The sequence below is a fragment of the Anolis carolinensis genome, chromosome 1 (assembly GCF_035594765.1).
Source record: "Anolis carolinensis isolate JA03-04 chromosome 1, rAnoCar3.1.pri, whole genome shotgun sequence".
Classification (NCBI taxonomy): Eukaryota; Metazoa; Chordata; class Lepidosauria; order Squamata; family Dactyloidae; genus Anolis; species Anolis carolinensis.
The window spans coordinates 237040727-237063383 of record NC_085841.1 but is presented as its reverse complement, the minus strand read 5'-3'; the positions used below and the strand labels follow the sequence as shown (position 1 = coordinate 237063383).

Genomic DNA, 22657 nt, shown 5'->3' with positions numbered 1-22657 from the left:
ACAGGAGATGGTTCAAGGTTTCCTGATAACATTTCAGTGTCTGTGCATCATCCATCCATCACCCCACCTTGTTGCTGGTCAGGACGGTTGAAGGCTGCTTCCACGTAGTGAAATTAATCTTAGTCATAATGAAAAGTCACAGAATGTTTTCTGCCTTTAGCTGAAGATGATGGTTGACTTTCGTAATTCTCAATGAGCATTCTTTCTGCATGCCATGGGCTGTAAGATCTCATGCTAGCAGTTTGATGAGCTTTCTGGTATCAGGGTGAGGGTGCCCCTAGTGCAGTGGTTCTCAACCTGGGGTCCCCAGATATTTTTGGCCTTCAACCCCCAGAAATCCTAACAGCTGGTAAATTGGTTGGGATTTCTGGGAGTTGAAGGCCAAAAACATCTGGGGACCCCAGGTTGAGAGCCACCGCCCTAGGGTTTTGCAGATGAGATAAAGGAAGAGCCATTGCTGGGCCGGGCTGTGGCGCAGCTGGCTAGTAACCAGCTGCTATAAATCACTACTGACCGAGAGGTCATGAGTTCGAAGCCTGGGTCGGGTTAAGCCTCCGACCATTAATAGCCCCGGCTTGCTGTTGACTTATGCAGCCCCGAAAGACAGTTGCACCTGTCAATTAGGGAAATTTAGGGACGCTTTATGCGGGAGGCTAATTTACAACACCATAAAACTGCCAGCAAAACACGAGGAAAGGAATGCGGAAGTACAGCTACTACTGGACGGTGAAGCAACAGCTCCCCCTGTGGCCGGAATCGTGAAGCTGGAAAAATGTTAAAAATGCCTCTGAGTTTGTTTAATGTATGTTGTTTGTCTGTTGGCATTGAATGTTTGCCATATATGTGTTCATTGTAATCCGCCCTGAGTCCCCTTCGGGGTGAGAAGGGCGGAATATAAATACTGTAAATAAATAAATAAATAAATTGCTATCATAAACCCCCAGTAATGGGGTTTCTAAGAGAGTGATGGCTTGTGCTTTCTTCTGGTTGGAAAACTGAAACCACGTGTGGTTAAAAAAAACCACCTTTCTGCCCATGACATTTTGTGTGCCTTCCTTGAACAAGAAGGTATTAACTACCTCCTTCCTCAATGACAGAAAACAAGAACATTGCATCAGAGTACACATTGCATCAGAGTACATCACCAATAGAATTCCAGTCAGAATACAAGTTATATTGGTGTTTTTATGTGTGCCAGTAAATTGGATGCAGAACATGACATGCCCATCATGTAGTTTGTTGTTGTAGTAGTTGTAATTGTAGTTGTTGTTCAGAGTGCTGCATCTGGGAGTATGCTGCGTGTGTGTGTGTGTGATACTATATAGAAACAGATACATGCATAAACCTTCATGCACACATTATCAAGAATGCAAAGCACAGTTCAGTTATTTTGCATGTTTACTCAGAAGTCCCAATACCACAAATTCCAGGCATGCAAAGCATAGCTCAGTCCTGGACATATCTGTACAGAAGTAATCTCTAGTACAATGGGTTGTAAGGCATATAAAGCACAGCTCAGATACATTTCTATTCAACAGGACATTGCAGTGCAATAGCTTTCAGGTGCACAAAGCACAGTTCAACTCCAGGTGCATCTGCTCATAAGGAAGATACAGAATAAAAATCAGTACATAAATTTTCCTATCATTTCCACACTTCATTGTAGAACAGGTTTAAATAACCTTCGCTTTTAGGGTTTTAATGTTTCAGTGCTTTTTTGTTGTCCTTAGCTCTGATCCCTGATGAGTAAGAATTGATTCTCCCTGCTTGGTGTTGAAGAAATCTTTCTTTTCTCAGGCCCCCTTCTACATTGCTAGATAATCCAGGTTATCAAAACAGAAAATCCACATTATCTGATTTGAACTGGACTATCTTACTCTCCACTGCTGTATAATCCAGTTCAAAGTGGATAATGTGGATTTTATACAGCTGTGTAGAGGGGCCTCAGAGATCACAACATGGATCATTATCTCAGCAAAATGATCTTTTCTGCTGCAAGATAAAGTGGGCACTAGTAAATAGCCATGGCAGCCACATGTCTTTATTATGTTGGGTGCTGTCTAGAAACAATGTTCTTACCTCTGTTTATTTATCTACAGCATGTTATCCTGCAAAATTAGCTTTAAAGGCAATATAAAATAAAAACATTAATAAATCCAAAAATCTAAACCCTTTACTGTATTTCTAATCTCAGATACTCAAAGCAATTACATTTCAGAAGTTTTTATGTCATGGAGTTTTTAAGATATAGGTTAAAAAGCTATTCATGCTACATTATTTGATTGAACATTTTGGGCATAACAGCACATAAACAGAATACATTTTAATATAATTTATTTCAGATTCTCAATGACTGTAAACTCTTTTAGGGTTCTCTATCATATTGGTCTCATCATCATCATCATCATCATCATCTTTATTTATATCCTGCTTTTCTCCCTAAGTGAGAACCAAAGCGACTCACAACATTTTAAAACAATACAGATTTAAAAAAGTGTGAGTTCTCACAGTATTGCTGTGTCTGGCTGGTTGTTGTTGCCTGTGGATCTGTTTGTTCTCAGTCCATGTGTCCACTTGGGGGAGATGTTTGTAGCAATATATTGGATCTGCACGAAGGCTTTTCATATGGTTTCCAAACAGTGCTATGGACTAAATGACACATTTCTCCTTCCTGAATCCTCCACCCTTAGAGCTATGGTGTTATATTACCATTTTAATTGAAGCACTATAATTCTTTAAAAAGAGAGAAATAGAGGGGACTTTTTATTTCAATATGTCTTAAAATTAAAACAAAACAAAAAATCACTTCAAATAGTTTGAGACAGAGCTAGCATGGTGTAGTCCTTCAGCCTCAAAGCAGGGCACAGACAAGCCACCTCTGAACAAATCTTGCCAAGAAAATCCTGTGATAGGTCATCCTGGAATTGTTGTAAGTCAGAAATGACTTGACAGCACACGACAACAAAGTTTAGTCAATTTTTTGGATACATTAAAAAACATAAGAAATATAAGTGCTATTTAACATTTTAGTTATTTGCTTTAAATTGTTTTCATTCTTGTTAATAGTTTGATCTCACTTTAACTCTGATCATCTGTATTTTTTAGCTATATTGTGTTTGTTTTATTTTGTAACCTATATTGAATATTGGTTTGGGACGTGTGTGAAGAATAAATAAAAACAACAACAAATACCAAAACCTCCAGCCACCTCACTTCACATTTGCCTATTTAGAGGAGCCCTTAGTGTAGTGGATTGCACTTTGGATAAAATAGCTCTGCGGTGCCAGCATTTATGAATTGTTTATGTCTCTCAAACAGACTGTCTCCCAAATGTGGAATCTCCTCAGGGCATTTTTCACTTCCTTGTTCCTCATGCTGTAGATCAAAGGGTTCAGCATGGGAATCACTACAGTATAAAACACTGAGGCCCATTTGTCCTGATTCATGGAGTAGCTTGAGCTTGGTCGCAGGTACATGAAAACTGTTGTCCCATAAAAAATGATGACCGCCCCCAAGTGTGAAGCACATGTTGAAAAAGCCTTTTGCTTCCCACTAGTGGAATGCATCTGCAAGACTTCACAGAGGATGAATATGTATGACACCATAATTTCTGCTGATGTGAATATTCCCAGAACCGTGGCAAATACAAACAGCACCATTTCGTTGGTGCTTGTGTCAGTGCAGGAAAGAGCTAGCAAAGGGGGCACATCACAGAAGAAATGATTGATGACATTGGAGTTACAAAAAGAGAGGGAAAAGGTGGAGATGGTTTGTGTCATTGCATTCACAAAGCCAACAAGGTAGGAGCCGGCCACCATCAGAGCACACGTTTTTGGGGACATCACCACCATGTACAAGAGAGGATTGCAGATTGCAACATACCGGTCATATGCCATTGCGGCCAAGAGTATGCACTCAGTACTTGCACAGAAGACAAAGAAATACATCTGCACAGCACAATCTCTGTAGGAAATGGTTCTCTCTTCCACCAAAAAGTTCTCCAGCATCTTAGGGGCAATGGCTGAGGAATATCCAAAATCTAAGATGGACAAATGGCTGAGGAAGAAATACATGGGGTTCTGGAGTTGAGGGTCAATTCTGATTAACATGATCATTCCAAGATTCCCTGCCAAGGCAACCAAATACATTGCTAATATCACAGCAAAGCACACCAGCTTCATTTGAGGACTATCCACTAATCCCAAGAGGACAAACTCATTCACTCTTGTGTGATTTCCTTCAATCATTTTCTGCTTCTAAATGACTGACCTATTGAAACGCCTATAATTTGGAAAAAAAATAAGTACATTAGTATGAAACAATCTTTTTCTGTTTCTATTTGGAATAGACAGATTTGTATGTTCCTGTGGAATTGGGCAGTCACATGGGGAGACTAGATCATTCTGAAGGTTATCTGAATAGTACAAAAAAGTGGCTTATGCTACATCTCTACCACTACATTGGCTTGGTTTAATCAAAACCACTAAACAGGTCAGCAAAATAATTCAGCAATCTATCTTTTTACAATCTAAAGGAATTGCTTAAATTGGTCTCACCTCAGTACTTATAGAATATAACCAAGGCAATGGACCCATTTCTCATAAATTGCATATATGTACCAGATATGCTATTGTTAGGCGCCTTTTCTGGAAGAGATCGACAGCAAAGGTGAACTATTCTCAGTTCTACCCATACACAGAAGCCATTGCATGTGCTAAAATTGGCTAATTAGATTTCTGAATACGTATAACTTTGACTCACCTTCATGTCTGCAACTTCCATAAAATGTAGAATTAAAAAAAAACATGGATAAGAATGAGACATAATCACAAGATATATCTGTATAAAGTTCTTATTTAAATCAGCTGTGTGATCGAGGCAACATTGAGACTTATGATGCCAAAGCAGTAATCATATAAGAGCTCTTTTATGAGTGGAATGTCCCTTGTGATCCAATCTTCTGATTCTGTGCTGTATGTACCCAACAAAGTAATTAAATTGGTTCTCAAGGGCTCTATACCAAGTGCCCTGCGAATATGTGATATCTTCAAAGGACAAAAAAAAATTAGTCATCACTTGTTAAACGATATGACAAAGATGGCTATTTGCAAATTGTATGTACAGTAAGATATACAATAGAGTCTCACTTATCCAAGCTAGACGGCCCGGCAGAAGCTTGGATAAGCAAATATCTTGGAAAATGAGGGATTAAGGAAAAGCCCATTAAATATCAAATTAGGTTATAATTTTACAAATTAAGCACCAAAACATCATGTTATACAACGAATTTGACAGAAAAAGTAGTTCAGTACGCAATAATGTTATGTTGTAATTACTGTATTTACAAATTTAGCACCAAAATATCATGATATATTGAAAACATTGACTACAAAAATGGCTTGGATAATCCAGAAGCTTGGATAAGTGAGGCTTGGATAAGTGAGACTCTACTGTACATATAAATGTTCAACAAGGATATTTCCAAATTCTTCTTGCCAAAATGGCTTCAGGCTGAAGTGGAGATCAAAGATCCTCTGAGGATGCCTGCCATAGATGTGGGCGAAACATCAGGAGAGAATACTTCTGGAACATGGCCACACAGCCCGAAAGACATACAACAACCCTGTGATCCCGGCCATGAAAGCCTTTGACAAAATATTGAAGCCACTGGAGGCTCCACAAGGAATCCAGCAGCAACTGTATCCCAAACTATATTAATTATAACCCTTTAATAAATGTATAAAATGATATTTCTTTTGTAATTTGCATTGATTATGTACTGTGTCAATTCCTAAATGTATGAAACTGTATCAAATATATTATGAAGGCATGCTCTTATCCCAGTGCCCCCTCTATTTACATACATTTCTGGGAACGGAGATTGCTAAAACAATTAAAAAGATCTCTCCAGCAGTCTCCCAGGACAGATAAAACTAGTTCCTTTGTAAACAGTTGTGTGCCAGATAATGCATTTATTGCCAGGGCTGTGTCCAAACTGTTTACCTGTTTAGAAATGACTGGGGGCTCATCATCTCATGGAAGGAAAGGCTAAAGCAAATATTAGCCTTCTGAAAGGGTCACCCAGAATTATCACCTTTTGCTCTCCAGGTCTTGCACCTTTGTCCTCATGGAACTGGACACTTAAATAAATCAAGGAATCATCTGCATACCCATGTCATCATCTCTTTCAGTTTCATGTCCTCCATGAAGGTGTCTCTGCAATGGACTGTACCTTTAAACCTACCAATAATCAGCTGTTCTTCTTTCCGCAATGGGTATTCCCTCCTCCTGTCTGTGATGTCAGAGAAACCCCTGACCACTCCTTGCATGGATTCTGACCAGCCCATTTCTCAGCCAATCAGGAGGATGCATGGGAAGCCTGAATAGCTATCAGAGGTGTATTAAATGTCTTGTATTTTTTTAAGGAGTTATGCCTGTACATTTTGAGCATCGGCTGATACTTGCATCCCTTTTGGCCAAACTGTAATAAACTTTTGTACCTTCCCTTCAATCTTGTTCTCTAACTTGGCTAAAATTTTGAATTTTCTACTCCCAAGAAGGTCTCTACACTGAGGAAAACTTCCTTGCAAACAAGTGCTTCATTTGGGCACCTAAAGGCCCAAACTTGCCTCATTTGGGCTTTTAGGTTTCATCAATCATGTGTGCTGGGAAAAGGATCAGTCTCCTCTTTGAACTCTGGAACCAAGCTGCAATTTCAGATACTCCTGAGAGTTCCTGGATCTATTGAGGCAGTTGATTCCTCTCCGGTCTGTGTCTCTTTCAGCTCACACTCTTCCTACTGGAGGAATCTTTGAGTAGGGCTATGACAGCAAGCATATTACATGGATTGCCAGGATTAATTCAGGAAAATTCTTCAAAAAGAGTGACATGATTTCCTCATTTGTGCTCTACAGTTATGCTTAGTCGTCCAGGGTTTTATTGCTAGACATCAAGACATTCAGCTATGTCTTTATATAGGGTGGTGTCAATCAATGCTTTCTTTCTTTCTGCATTTGTAATGTATCATAGTGCTCACAGAATAGTGTATCCTTTAAATTATGTAAATGAATGTGAACTTGCACACTCAACAAAAGCAAGCACTGAGCGTACTTCTAGATGGAAGCCTCTTAGTCCTACCAACCAAAAAGATCTTGGAGTCCTTGTGGACAACAAGTTAAACATGAGCCAACAATGCGATGCGGCAGCAGAAAAAGCCAATGGGATTTTGTCCTGCATAAATAGTATAGTGTCTAGATCCAGGAAAGTTGTACTATCCCTCTATTCTGCCTTGGTCAGACCTCACCTGGAATACTGTGTCCAATTCTGGGCACTGCGGTTGAAGTGAGATGTTGACAAGCTGGAAAGTGTCCGGAGGAGGGCAACTAAAATGATTAGGGGTTTGGAGAACAAGCCCTATGAGGAGTGGCTTCAAGAGCTGGGCATGTTTAGCCTGCAGAAGAGAAGGCTGAGAGGAGACATGATAGCCATGTACAAATACGTGAAGGGAAGTCATAGGGAGGAGGGAGCAAGCTTGTTTTCTGCTGCCCTGGAGACAAGGATGTGGAACAATGGCTTCAAACTACAGGAAAGGAGATTCCACCTGAACATCAGGAAGAACTTCCTCACTGTGAGAGCTGTTCGGCAGTGGAACTCTCTCCCCCGGACTGTGGTGGAGGCATCTTCTTTGGAGGTTTTTGAGCAGAGGCTGGATGGCCATCTGTCACGGGTACTTTGAATGTGATTTTCCTGCTTCTTGGCAGGGGTTGGACTGGATGGCCCATGAGATCTCTTCCAACTCTCTTATTCTATGATTCTATGAAATGCACTGCATATCTATTCCATGTTCTCTTGCAAAACATTCTTTTTTGCAATAAGAAAAATGATCAAAGAAGGGTGTATGTGTATGTGTGAGCTTGCATGCACGTGCATGTGTGCGAGTGAATTGCAGGTATCCTGGTATATCACTTTAAAAAGAAATTAGTTGTACTTGAGCCACATCCACATAGGCCTTATAATCCATATTGAAGTGTATTATAAAGGGGGAATGCCAAAAGGACAAATGCCCATAATATAGGAGAAGCCGCATTAAACGGGGGAAACTTGTGTTTTAAATAGTCTGGAGAAAGTCCGGGTTGGCTGAAAAATGCGCTGCATTGGACCCTGTTATATCCAGGCATGTGGATAATGCGACACGTAGTGAAATTTCCATGTTGTGCACTCTGAAATTGCATTATATGGTAATGTAGATGGGGCCTCATACAGGTCCTTTAAAGTCTGAGATGAATGAGTAGAGTTCACATGTGATTGACATGGCAACCACTGAGTGGCCTCTTCAATAGAAATTGAAGAACTTAGCCAGTTCCCATTGTTTCAATTGGATGTACTGTAGAGGGACCTAACAGTTGGGTTTATGTTTAGCTCACTAGCACTTACGGTTTTCTCTGAAGCACAGACTAGGGAAAACATGCTAATTATGGTTTTGGGAATTACAGAGATGCAGCCTTACAGAGTTAATATGTGATGAAAATCTCAGAGTATTTTCTGGGAAATTCTAGAGGCCACAAACTGCTGAGCACAGGTATGAATAACTCATACAATCATACAAATAATGAGCTAATACAGCATAGTGGCTTCCAGATGGGGAAATAATAAGTGGAAAGAGCAAATTTGCAAGGCAAACTTGCGAGGGGTTAAACAATTTGAGGTTCAAGGGCTGCTAAGAGAAGCAGGAGAAGACACAAGCATAGGTTGAAAAAGTAAAACAAATAGATACTTTTTCTAATCTATACCAATGCAAGAGAAGTGGGGCGGATGAGAGGACCTATGCAAAGAAATACTTCCCAAAAGATAAATTTTAGAGGAAAACAAAACTCTTGGTGCCATTGGACTTTTCTTGAGAGAAGCTGGAGAGTGTTTTCTTCCTTTTTGGAGCATTGCAAAGAAGAGAGCAAGGTTGACAAGGCACTCAAGCCTCTCTGGGACTGAGAGTAAGATCCTGAGATTTTCTGGCTAAAATTCTTGATTTGGGGTGGGTGAGGGTATTGAGAGAGTGAAAGGAGTGAAGCCTGGGTTTACACTTATTTTGCAGTTATATAAACAGAAGACAGTAATCTTCTCAAACATTTGGGCTTTTGGGCAAAGATGGATGATTAAAGTAGGACTTTTTTTTCCCTAGAAGGGCTCTTGATCACGGATGCCTACTGACTTTTCCATCTGAGTGAACTGCCTTTGGAATCTGGGGATGTTTAACGAGAGCCGTGGTGGGGAAATACTTTTAAGGTTTACTTAATATTGCATGATTTGGCTGCTCAAAATCTCTCTGAGATATATTATTTCTATATTTTGACTAATAAAGAGAGCCAGTACAGAGCAGATCCGCCTGGGTCCCCAAGATGACCTTATCTAGCCACACAAGTTTCTGCCCATAATCCATTGTTTTGCAAACTACAGCATATTATATTGGGAGGAACAGAAACTTATTTAAGGCATTCAGTTATGCCTAACAATTTGATTAGTATTCTCCCTCTAATTCCACATATTATTTCAGTATAGTTGCTAGCTATAGGATTTGACTTAGGCTTCTTTCTAGCTCATCCTGATCTATCCTTAGCCAACAATAAAGCAGTTTCATTTAATAGTCAAACACACATATCTTGTAACAGGTATTGTACAAATGCTGACAACTGCCACAAATGCTAACAACCTATTAAGAACAGTATTGGGTTCTTATTAAAATTCTTCAATTACCACAAGATTCTGTTTGGACAACAGATCAATAATTTGGAAAACAGCCCAGGTTTATTTGAAGGTCTCATAGTTTTACTCTGGTTCAATACCAAATCACTCTTTTTTCTACTGACTATCACTGGAAATCAATACACAGCTGTCTCATAGTTTTACTCTGGTTCAATACCAAATAACTGTTCTTTCTACTGACTATCACTGGAAATCAATACACAGCTGTATGTTTTTTCTATTTGTTGAAACTGGATGAAATTTATAGGCACAGTAATCTTTTACGAGGCTATTATGCCTGCTATTTTTGAAACAAATAGGCAAAGGGGATTTAGAGCTCTGTGTTTTTAGATTTTGATATTTTACAAAATGATACTGCTGGTAATGTGTGTGTGTGTAGAATGAAAAGAACTTTTCAGAAATACTTTACCCTTGTGGTGCGATAAAATCTGACAGGTTCCAAAAGGAGATGCAGGAAATTTTCTGCAGAAGTATGGATACAAATAATTTCCAACACAGGTGCACTTATCCACCACAGTATTTATAGGAAATTGTCTTGAAAATGATTTACAACATAGAGGCCAGCTTGCTCAAGAAACTGGCAAAAGTTCAGAAGAATATGAGCAGCATATCTAGGTATGTGCTTATGTGTATGTAAGAGTTGACATAGGGGTCAGTTAACTTGGAGAACTTTGGTAAAATAATTTATTGTGATAGGAGAAGACAGAAATGCAAGGCACAAGGCAATCAGTCACTGTGTTTTCTGTATATAAAAACCCCAGGAAGAATGCCAGTAGTTCTCAGAGATATACTAACACTTTATAATCATGTGCCTTATCGGTCTGCAAAAGAGAAAAATGTACAACCTACACCAGGAAACTGACAAGTCTGAATGGGCAAACTTTATCATACATGTGTATACTTCCAAATAATTGAGAACATTTAACATACATTTGGGTTCCCAATTGTGTGGAGAGCATCTAATGTAGGGAATCTCTCTTAATCAGACTTATTGCCATGCACATGAGGAAGGTAATTGAACTAGAATGAATGGGGAGGTTTGCCCACTTCCATCATTACATGGTAATTGAACATACAGTAGAATCTCACTTATCTAACATTCGCTTATCCAACGTTCTGGATTATCCAATGCTTTTTTGTAGTCAATGTTTTCAATACATCATGATATTTTGGTGCTAAATTCGTAAATACAGTAATTACTACATAGCATTACTGAGTATTGAACTACTTTTTCTGTCAAATTTGTTGTATAACATGATGTTTTGGTGCTTAATTTGTAAAATCATAACCTAATTTGATGTTTAATAGCCTTTTCCTTAATCCCTCCTTATTATCCAACATATTCGCTTATCCAACATTCTGCCGGCTCATTTATGTTGGATAAGTGAGACTCTACTGTACTTAATTGGCAACTGTCTGGAACTACTGTATTTGACCCTGTGTTCCTCCCTTTGAACTTGCTAAGTGTTCAATCCATATTTGGTGTGCTTTGATGGATCCTGCTTCACTTTGGACATCGTTTTTATCATTTTTATTATTGTCTTTTGAATTTGAACTGAGAAATTTGATTTTGGATTATGTATGGTGGTTCCTCCTTATCTGTAGTTTTGCTCATCTACAGTCAACCACAGTCTAAAAATATTAAATGAAAAAAATGCAGAATTAACAACTTATAAGTTTTAAATTGCATGCCACATTCATATGACTTGCTTCAATATATTGTTTTATTATTAGTTATTGTTGTTGATCTCTTACTGTGCCTAATTTATAGATTAAACTTTATTGTAGAAATATATACAGGAAAAACATAAATTAATTATGTAAGATTTCATACTATCAACAGTTCAAATTTTGATATTTGTAAAAATCCAGGCTGTTATCATCAACGAACTCATCAGACGGAGCTTACTTCGGGGGCAAATGAGACAAGAGAGTAAAGTAATTTCCTTCCTTCCTTCTATCCTGTGATTTCCATTATTACAGAGAATATGCAGCTCCGGATATAATATATGGAATATGGAGTTTTTCCTCTTGGGTTTGTCCATTAATTCAGAAACCCAGAAATGTCTTTTTGCTCTTTTTCTAGTGATGTATCTTGTCACCGTTGCAGGGAATATGCTCATCATGCTAGTGATAAGCAGGGACATGCACTTACACACTCCAATGTATTATTTCCTGAGCCATCTCTCTTTCCTGGACATCTGCTATACCACCACAGTCATCCTTAAAATGTTGTCCAACTTCCTAGCAAAGCACAAAACCATCTCCTTTGTAGGTTGCATGGTACAGATGTATATATCGCTGTCTTTGGGAGCTACTGAATTCATCCTGTTGACTGTTATGGCATATGACTGCTATATGGCTATTTGCCATCCTTTGCATTATAGTACCATTATGAGTCAGGGGCTATGTACACAGATAGCAGCCGAGTGTTGGCTTAGTGGGTTTGTGAGTGGTGTAGTAATGACAGTGGCCACTCTACACTTGCCATTCTGTGGGAAGAAGAATATCGACCATTTTGTTTGCGAAGTGTTAGCTGTTCAGCATTTGGCATGTTCTAGCTCCTTTGTTGGGGATGCAATTATGCCGGGAGCTGGGACGCTTATTCTGCTCATACCCTTTATTCTTGTGGTAGTGTCTTATATCTACATCCTCTCAACCATCCTTTGGATACGATCAGCTGAGGGAAGACACAAAGCGTTTTCCACCTGCGCAGCCCACCTGATGGTGGTGAGCCTGTGCTTTGGGACAGCCATGTTTGTCTACTTGAGGCCCAGATCCCAGTATTTACCCAAGCAGGGGAAAACTATCTCGGTGTTCTATTGCATCGTTACGCCCATGCTGAACCCCATGATCTATAGTTTGAGAAATCAAGAAGTAAAGGTTGCTCTGATGAAACATACTGAGGAAATGAGGAAAAGGAGAACTCTACCTTGCTTATGATCTCTCTACTTTTGTCTCATTTACTTTCAACAGCAAACTGACGATGCATGTATATACTATAGAATTAAGGCAATTTGACTACTTTTACTGCCATGGCTCAATGCTATGGAATCACAAGAGTTGTGATTTGGTGAGACACCAACACTCATTGGCAGAGAAGCCTAAAGAACGCATACAATTAATGTTATGATTCCATAACATTGAGCTATGGCACTGTAGAACTTCTTTAATTCTATAGTGTAGCTAGCTACACTATGAGCCCGATTTGGTGGGGCTGAAGATATATGTGCACAGTCGTTAAATATGTTTTTGGGCATAGTAAAAAAACATTACAGACTGGAAACGTAATTGGATTAAAACAATTTAGGAAACATATTGGAATAAATATACACATATAAACTGCATGTATGTAGCAACACCTTCCTTCTCTTAAAATATCCTTCTGTGGCAACCACTCAATTCAAAACATTTACCTGAAGACAAAGGTCATTGGTGTTGGAAAGACAAAGTAGTAGAAAACAGTAGCAGTAGATTATACTTGCCATACGTTACTTCTTCCAAACATATTCCAATCTGTCCCTCATGATTTTCCTGAGCCACTTGTACTGAGCATACTGGAATCTGAAATAGCATTTATTTTTTAATAGGCCTTAAAATATTTCTCTTTTTATTCTCTGTAACCCAAACCCCCTCACTTCTGAATAATTCAGCCATTATATTGACTGCTGTTAAATATTCTTAAAAAATTGAAAGCTTTGTTTGTGAAGTACTACTACCCTTTGTGTATATCTGAAGGTACAGAGAAGGTGTTTGGTCAAGTCTACCCGACCACTGCATGTTTGACCCTTGCCTTTTGTGGCTTATTAAGTTTAGCAGGTGGAATGTGTTTGTCTAAAGTCCAGATTTGAAACAGAATAGTTCTAACTTCTTGAAAAGCTGTTCTAATTTACCACTGCTGAAGTAACTTTGCCTGGACATGGATAGAATTAAGAAGTACAAATCATTGCCTGACAATATGTGCCCGGGCAAGATGATGGAGAGTAGGACTCGGAACTATAAATATCGATAGTTTGTTGTGGTTTGCTGTAATATATTCATTTATATCCCACCTTCTTCCTAACAGTGGGATTCAAGTTGCTTACAAAATATTAAAATATGTACAGATGAAAATACATACAAACACAGCAGTAAATAATTACTTTGAAATACCGCGAAAAATCAGTATGACAGCACAACATGGAAAGTACATCACAGTTCCTGAAGGTCTGTTATATTAACAGTTTTGCTTGTTCTCTGTAGGACAGAAAGGAGGAAATAATGCTAACTTCCTTAGGGAGGGAGTTTCAAAGCCTGGAAGCAAGGACAATAAAATTACCATAAAATTTGCTTGGGAAGCTACAAGGCAGAGAGAAAGATCTCACTCGAAGAATTTAGTGCCTAGGCAGACTCATATAGGAAAATATGGTCCTTTAGGCAGCCTGGATCCAAATGGTGAAGGTTTTATGGGTAACAACCAGCACTTTGAATTGCTCTGGGGGAAAAAAATAGCTAGTTGAGCTGTGGCCACAACAGAGTTGTATGTTCCATGTAGCTAGTTGCAGTTAACAATATGGCTGTAGATCTTTGGGCCAACTGAAGTTTCTGAATGCTTTTCAAAGGCAGACAGACAATAAGCCAAACCGAATGTAACCAAGGCATGTGTCATTATGCCAATGTCAGGCATCTCCAGGAACAGCTGCAGTTTAACTCTGCAAAAGCACTCCTGGACTCCACAGAAATCTGACTTCTAGAATCAGGGTTGGATTCAGGAATAAATCCAAACAATGACCTGTGTCTTTGGGATGGAGCTACCCTATAACAGTCTGAATTCCTTTTCCCAGATCTGACTGTCAACTATCAGGAGTACACCTGTTGTGTCTGAATTAAACTTCAATATGTTTGTCTTCACCCACTCCATTACAGATGGAAATCTTTGGCCCCAGCAATTCAAACAGGCAAGTTAAGTACAACAGTATAGCACAGCGGTAAAAGCCTGTTCTACTCTGTTCTGTACAGTACTCAACAGTCTCAGCGACCCCAGAAACCTGGAGCCTGCCCAAGTTTCATAAAGAGGAAATCAAGTTCTTTTGCATCTGGAACCTCCAAAATCCCAGAAAGATAGAATCATAGAATCATAGAATAGTAGAGTTGGAAGAGACCTCATGGGCCATCCAGTCCAACCCCCCGCTAAGAAGCAGGAAATCGCATTCAAAGCACCCCCGACAGATGGCCATCCAGCCTCTGCTTAAAAGCTTCCAAAGAAGGAGCCTCCACCGCAGCCCGGGCAAGAGAGTTCCACTGTCGAACAGCTCTCACAGTCAGGAAGTTCTTCCTGATGTTCAGGTGGAATCTCCTTTCCTGTAGTTTGAAGCCGTTGTTCCGCGTCCTAGTCTGCAGGGCAGCAGAAAACAAGCTTGCTCCCTCCTCCCTATGACTTCCCCATACATATTTGTACATGGCTATCATGTCTCCTCTCAGCCTTCTCTTTTGCAGGCTAAACATGCCCAGCTCTTTAAGCCGCTCCTCATAGGGCTTGTTCTCCAGACCCTTAATCATTTTAGTCGCCCTCCTCTGGATACATTCCAGCTTGTCAACATCTCCTTTCATCTGCGGTGCCCAAAATTGGACACAGTATTCCAGGTGTGGTCTGACCAAGGCAGAATAGAGGGGGAGCATGACTTCCCTGGATCTAGACGCTATACCCCTATTGATGCAGGCCAGAATCCCGTTGGCTTTTTTAGCTGCCGCATCACATTGTTGGCTCATGTTTAACTTGTTGTCCACGAGGACTCCAAGGTCTTTTTCGCACACACTGCTGTCAAGCCAGGCGTCCCCCATTCTGTATTTTTGCATTCCATTTTTTCTGCCTAAGTGAAGTATCTTGCATTTGTCCCTGTTGAACTTCATTTTGTTAGTTTCGACCCATCTCTCTAGTCTGTCAAGATTGTTTTGAATTCTGCTCCTGTCTTCTGGAGTGTTAGCTATCCCTCCCAGTTTTGTGTCGTCTGCAAACTTGATGATCGTGCCTTCTAACCCTTCTTCTGAGGGTTAATAAAGATGTTGAACAGAACTGGGCCCAGGACGGAGCCCTGCGCACTCCACTGGTCACTTCTTTCCATGATGAAGACGACGCATTGGTGAGCACCCTTTGGGTTCATTCGCTTAGCTAATTACAGATCCATCTAACCGTAGTTTTGTCTAGCCCACATTTTACTAGTTTGTTTGCCAGAAGGTTGTGGGGGACTTTGTCGAAGGCCTTACTGAAATCCAGGTATGCTACATCCACAGCATTCCCTGTATCGACCCAACTTGTAACTCTATCGAAAAATGAGATCAGATTAGTCTGGCATGACTTGTTTTTGGTAAATCCGTGTTGACTATTAGCAATGACCGCATTTGTTTCTAAGTGTTCGCAGACCACTTCCTTAATGATCTTTTCCAGAATCTTGCCTGGTATCAACGTGAGGCTAATCGGACGGTAATTGTTTGGGTCGTTCTTTTTTCCTTGATGTCTGCATTCAACAAATTCTTCCTTTGTAATGTATTGTTTTAAGTTACCCTTTTAATTACCCTAAGTGGGGTTAACCCTATACTCCTTTGTTTTCCAATAAACATGTTTTGGTTAACTTCAATCCTGTCTAAAGTGCCTTTATGTTAAGGACCTGATTTCACCAGATGGTATTGACAGCCCCCGAGAAAGCCAGACATTATAGTTTTCCTTTTTGACTCGGGTGTGCCATCACACTATTTAAATGGAGACTGGCTGACAGTTATTCAACATGACGGGATTCAAAAAAGGTTTTCCCACAAGAAAGATCTTATAACATCCTCCTACTCGGCCTGTGCCTTTCTGAGTTGTTTATTGAATCAGAATGAAAAGATATCTAGAAAACCCATGGCTTTCCACATCCTTGATCTGTGAACAATGAAGTCCCATTGGGAATTCTGGAGGATGCTTCATGAGTATGAATCTAGCTATAGGAACATGTCTGAATGTTTCTCTGCCATCCTTCTTCTCGGCACCCACTGTTAAAAAGCTATGTCAGAGGTGGACTACAACAGGTAAAAGGTTGCATTTGTGAGTGTGGAAGAAAATATGCCACATGCCACGGTTGCATTTGGTTAAATATTACAGCCCTGAATTAGGATCTAGAGCTGAATCTGTTGTGGCTCAGCCATCATGGCCCAGGTTACATCGAGAGTTGGAGTCAGAAACAGATGAGGCGACGGAATCCGAAGACATTCCTGCTGAGAACTCAGGCCCTATGGCCTTGCAGGTGCCGGATATCATAAATCCGCTAATTGGCAAACATTCCGAATTCTCTCCAGTGTTAACTACACCAGATGGTACAGACTTAGGGGAGAATGGAAGTTTTAATCGGAGAGATTTTGTTACCAAAGATAGAAGTAGAAAACAAGAACTGAGAAGAAGTCAAAGGCTTGCTCTCAAACTAGATAATGATTAGTTTTCCCATGAGAACTTTCGGGGGGCCTGTACTCCCTAATTCTTACAGACTTGTGATTCTGTTAAAAGTACTCTGCACTGTATTTTCATTGCGGTGTCAACTTTGCCTTTACTCGGAAGAGGTTCCAGTTTCCAGCTCCTTGCCTTGTCTTCTGAATCTGTGCCGAGTTTCCAGTTTCAGGAGAGCTGTGCCGAGCCGCTACTCCCGAGTAAACCTTGCCTTGTTACCGCGACTTCCTTGTTCCTGGATTGAGATTGACTCTGCTTTGTTTACCTTGCTTCTTTGACTTTGCTACAGGACTTTTCAAGCGGATTTGTAGTGCTTTGTTTTTCGCTATTGTTTCATGGACAAACTTTGATATCTAAGGGAAGCTATCGAGCTTCACTTGTGGATTACAAATTGGACATTGATAAACTCATTCTGAATTGCAATAGACTGTATATAATGGACTATTTCTTACTTTGACTTTCCACCTTAAATGCGCATAGATCTATATATTTACTCTGCTTCAATAAACAGCTTGTGTGTTATATTGGCTCCTGCCTGGTTTTCGAGTGCTTGCGCTTCCTTGGGGTGCAACAGAATCTTTATGGAGACTGTATCCCAGTTCGTCTGCATGGTAGGTACCCTATCCTGGTTTGAATCCTTTACTGCCACATGTACATGTTTTAATCAGTTTGGAAAGCCACATAGTAGCCTCATTATATGGCCACACTGGTAGAATAAAGTGTTTCTGCGGTATGTGCATGTTCCTGTATTGATTTAAGTCTAGTCACACAATTGCAGTGGCTGCTGGAGAGAGAGTTTTTTCCACATCAGTGCACATATCTGCATCATCAAATAACCTTTCTCTGTTTTCCATAATTTAGACAACCCATGGGATTTATTCCCACTGGACTTAATTAAATGAAAAGGTGATTGGACAAGACAGGTTTCCCATTTCGAATCCCATTCCTGTAGTGTTTCAGCAATCAATTGGCCTATCAATGTATGGTCCTCATGCTTTAATTTTAGCCTCAGTGAGTTTACTCGCAGTAAAGTCCATTCTGCAATTTGGTATTTCTTTCAAAATACTTAAGATCTAGTTTTAGTGGATCCTTATCAGAGTGGTGATGTTCGTCAATCAATATTTCCAAGGCTCTGATGATGATGTGATTGTTTTATTTATATCCCGCTTTTCCTCTCAAAAAAAGAGACTCAATGCAGCTTCCAGTAAAACTGATACAAACAATTTTAAAAAACCCAAAACGTACAAACATTGAAATAGAATTAAATATTAGTAGTATTAAAAATAAATAGTTTAAGCCCCTTAAAACTGATTAAAAAACTTATTTATAGCTAAAACCTAAGCATCCCCTGACTTGATCTTAAAAACCTTCCTCTTTTGAAGCCTGCCTGGTCATCACACACCAACCAAGTTCAAAAGCTGCTATGAGTGGTAGGTCTAGCCCCTCCTGAGTGGAAACCTGCTTCAGCTATTGTTTCGTATCCTTATGCCTGTCTTGAGGCTCCAAGCAACAAAAATAGAGACTTTATGTAGACACACAATAGCATTAAGTCTTTATTCCTACTCTTTGGTAGTCAGAAGGAGAGGAACAGAAAACAGAGCTGGAATTCTACTATTTCCCTCACAAACACAAATATTTCCCAATCCTATATAGTGTGAAAGTCAAACCTGCCCCTTTTGGATCCTTGCTGGAGACAAACTGAATCCCTTGCTCCGAGCCTTTCCTTTGTTCCAGCATTATTCATCCTGAGTTATGTCTCATTGCCTGGCAACTCAGAAAAGCAGAGAAATTCCCCATGACTTCAGCCAGTGCTGTGAAACCTAACAACATTAGGTACAATGCTATGACACCCAAAAGTGATAGCTATTCAAAGCACTAAGCAAATGAAGAAGAACATGGAAGAGAAAATAAAGTCATGATGAGCTATTACATAAGCAAATGTACTTCTGGAGATCTTGTGAAAATCCAGGCAATATGGAACCTAACATCTGGAGCAGAAGGTGCATGTCAAGGAAGTATTGTGGAGAAAGCACATAAAGGGTTAGTTCCATCCCTTTTAGACTTGTTAAAATGGCAAATGGAGAAGTACTTTTGCACATATAACTCTAGACATTAATTTTCATAACTCTTCGAATGTTTCTTGAATCACTTTTTGATATGGTGATCTTCTCTGTCCTCAGAAGAACATCTGAGAGCTCATTTTCTTGGTCTTTGAAAAGTAAAAGAGGGATAGACGAAAAGTGAAACGAGAAGCCACGCATAGCTGGAATTCTGTGTGCACTGCCATTATTTTCATCACTTCTGCAGCTGCAAATTTTAATAGGACACTAGTGTTCCCGTTATACATATTTTTCTCTGGCCGTCATTAACTATTGTGGAGCCCCTGTTTAAATCCTTGTGCCGGCAGGACTGATGACTTGAAGGTTGGGTTGCTGACCTGAAGCTTGCCAGTTCGAATCCAACCCGGGGAGAGCACAAATAAGCTCCCCCTATTAGCTCCAGCTCCATGCGAGGACATGAGAGAAGCCTCCCACAAGGATAAAAACATCAAAACATCTGGGCATCCCCTGGGCAATGTCCTTTCAGATGACCAATTCTCTCACACCAGAAGCCACTTACAGTTTCTCAAGTCGCTCCTGACACAAAAAAATTAACGATCGTGTATAAACTGCGAAGTTTGCTTTGGAAAATAAAGGAAAACTGTCAAAGCCCCCAAAGTAAGCAATGTTTAGACCAGGGGTCCTCAAATCTTTTAAGTGGAGGGCCGTTTATGGTCCCTCAGACTGCTGGGGGGCTGAATTATCTTTTTAAAAAAATGAACAAATTCCTATGCAGACTGCACATGTCTTATTTGTAGTGTAAAAATTCCCAACATTTATTTACTACATTTATACCCCACCATCTTTCACCCCGAAGGGGACTCAGAGCAGCTTACAAGTTTTATGTACATATAATATATTATATTATTAGCATAGCACAATATTAGCATTATATAATACTATATTGTACTATGGGGCCTCCGGTGGCGCAGTGGGTTAAACTGTAGAGCTGCTAAACTTGTGGACCAAAAGGTCGCAGGTTCGAATCAGGGGAGCGAAATGACTTCCCGCTGTTAGCTCCAGCTTCTGCCAACCTAGCAGTTCGAAAACATGCCAATGTGAGTCAATCAATAGGTACCGCTCCAGTGGGAAGGTAATGGAGCTCCATGCCATCATGCCGGCCATATGGCCTTGGAGGTGTTTATGGACAACGCCCGGTCTTGGGCCGAGAAATGGAGATGAGCACCAACCCCCAGAGTCGGACACGACTGGACTTAACGTCAGGGGAAACCTTTACCTTATTGTACTATACCAATATACTGTAATATTATTAGTAATATTACATTTGATATATAATAGTAGTAATAATAATTTTATTCTTATATTCCACCTCCATCTCCCCGTGGGGACTCGGGGTGGCTTACAAATGTAGAAATATGTAATAAATATTATAATATTGTATTATTATATTGTATTACATTATAATATTCGTATCAATATTATATGTATACACAATATATTATATTATTACCATAGCACAATATTAGTAAATGAAAGAACAATATAATATTTAAAAATAAAAACAATTGGAACCAACATACAGTAAACCTATCAGGATTTCAATGGGAAGTGTGGGCCTGCTTCTGGCCAATGAGATAGTCATGTTACGTAGGATTGTTGTTGTTGTGTGCCTTCAAGTCATTTCAGATTTTGGGCGAGCCTAAGTCTAAAGCTGAGGGCCGGGGGCCATGTAAATGACCTTGGAGGGCCGCATCCGGCCCCCGGGCCTTAGTTTGGGGACCCCTGGTTTAGACATATCAGCTATTGGTTATATCAATAATAGCTTGCTATAGCTGTAAAAAAAATTGTCAAAAGCAGTCTATCCATTTTAAGCAGTTGTTTTAATCACTTTAGAATGTATCTGTACTGAGAAATGTGTTTTTCTGTTGAACACTCTTCGCAAGGCATTCTTCACCTCCTTGTTCCTCAGGCTGTAGATCAAGGGGTTCAACATGGGATTCACCACAGTATAAAATACTGACACAACCCTGTCTTTGTCTGGTGAGGAAGCTGAACTAGGCCGCATGTACATAAAGACAGCTGTTCCAAAGAACATGGCAACAACAATCAAGTGTGAAGTGCAAGTGGAGAAGGCTTTATGCCGGCCTTCAGAGGAGTGGATTTTCAAGATGGCAGAGAAAATATAGATATAAGAAATACATATTTCCAGTGTGATGAAAACCCCATTAAAGATACAGAAGGCAAAAAGAATGATCTCATTTACTCTGGTGTCCGTACAGGAGATGTTGAGGAGTGGTATCACATCACAGAAAAAATGATGGATGACATTGGAGTGACAGAAGGAGAGCCGAAAGGCACAGCCTGTGTGTATCATTGAAATCGCAAAACCACAAATATAAGAACCAATAAGGAGCTGTAGGCAGAGCTGGCGGGACATTATGACATTATACAGCAAGGGTTTACAGATGGCCACATACCGATCGTAGGCCATCGCAGCCAGAAGGAAGCACTCAGTTGTCCCAAATGCAATGAAGCTGTACATCTGGGCTGCACAGCCACTAAATGAGATGGTTTTGTTCTCAACTAAAAGGTTGATCAGTGCCTTGGGCATGATGGCCGAAGAGTAAGAGAAGTCCAGGAAAGCCAAGTGGCTGAGGAAGAAGTACATAGGGGTGTGTAGCCGGGGGTCAACTTTGATTAATGTGATCATGCCTAGGTTCCCTACCACTATGATCAAATACATGATCAGGAACACTGCAAACAGAGCACTCTTGAGTTCAGCCCTGTCTGTTAGTCCAAGGAGGATGAATTCAGTCATGGTGGTGGAATTGGTCTCCATCATTTCTGTAATGAGCTGATAATTAACAGTAATATACTTGATTAGCAGTTAAAATATCTAAGCAATAAATGTTTACCCTCTCTTTTGTATCAGTGTTTGCTTTCCTGATGGAAATTTGCTCAGTCAATGGGAAATTTGCTCGGTCAATGTTTTAACCTCTTCACATCGGTGCAACGGCTATTGACTGTCGGCCATTTTTATACACATGCTCCATCTTCTCTGAAAAACATAATCATAAATGTAACTCAAGCAGCTGTTCATCTCTGCAGGAGAAAGCAAGCCTCTAGTGGCATCAAGATTTAATGAAAGCATAGTAGCTTCCATTTCTCACACAACGCATGCAATCCACGTTTTGTGGCATATCTTTTGCTAACATCAAAAGCTTGCTCTAATTTAACTTCGCAAGAACAAGCAGTGGATCTACTGCTGTGAGGGCAGCCAGCCAGTGAACTCTGGATTTCATTGGCGCCACTCCATTCACGACTGCTCCAAGTTTGATGCTTGTTTGGCAGCAAATGTGCTGAACTGACTAACTGAACTAGTTGA

The 22657-nt window shown here is 40.0% G+C and overlaps 1 protein-coding gene across 1 annotated transcript; it reads right to left on the bottom strand.

Annotated features, from left to right (window-relative positions):
- Positions 1-1420: 1420 nt before the first annotated feature.
- LOC100554602 (olfactory receptor 8S1) lies at positions 1421-22364 on the bottom strand. The gene is made up of 2 exons (XM_062964650.1): positions 21161-22364; positions 1421-4256 (listed from the first exon to the last, which is right to left on the bottom strand). The coding sequence occupies exons 1-2, from the start codon at positions 22112-22114 to the stop codon at positions 3291-3293; spliced, it is 1920 nt and encodes a 639-aa protein (XP_062820720.1). The 5' UTR covers positions 22115-22364; the 3' UTR covers positions 1421-3290.
- Positions 22365-22657: the final 293 nt, after the last annotated feature.

What these genes read in the sequence shown, in the direction of transcription:
- LOC100554602 (XM_062964650.1), bottom strand. Translation starts at nt 22,114, where the DNA reads ATGATGGAGACCAATTCCACCACCATGACTGAATTCATCCTCCTTGGA. An exon ending in CAGTACAGATACATTCTAAA is followed by an intron (nt 4,257 to 21,160) that starts GTGATTAAAACA and finishes TCAGTCATTTAG; the next exon opens with AAGCAGAAAATGATTGAAGG.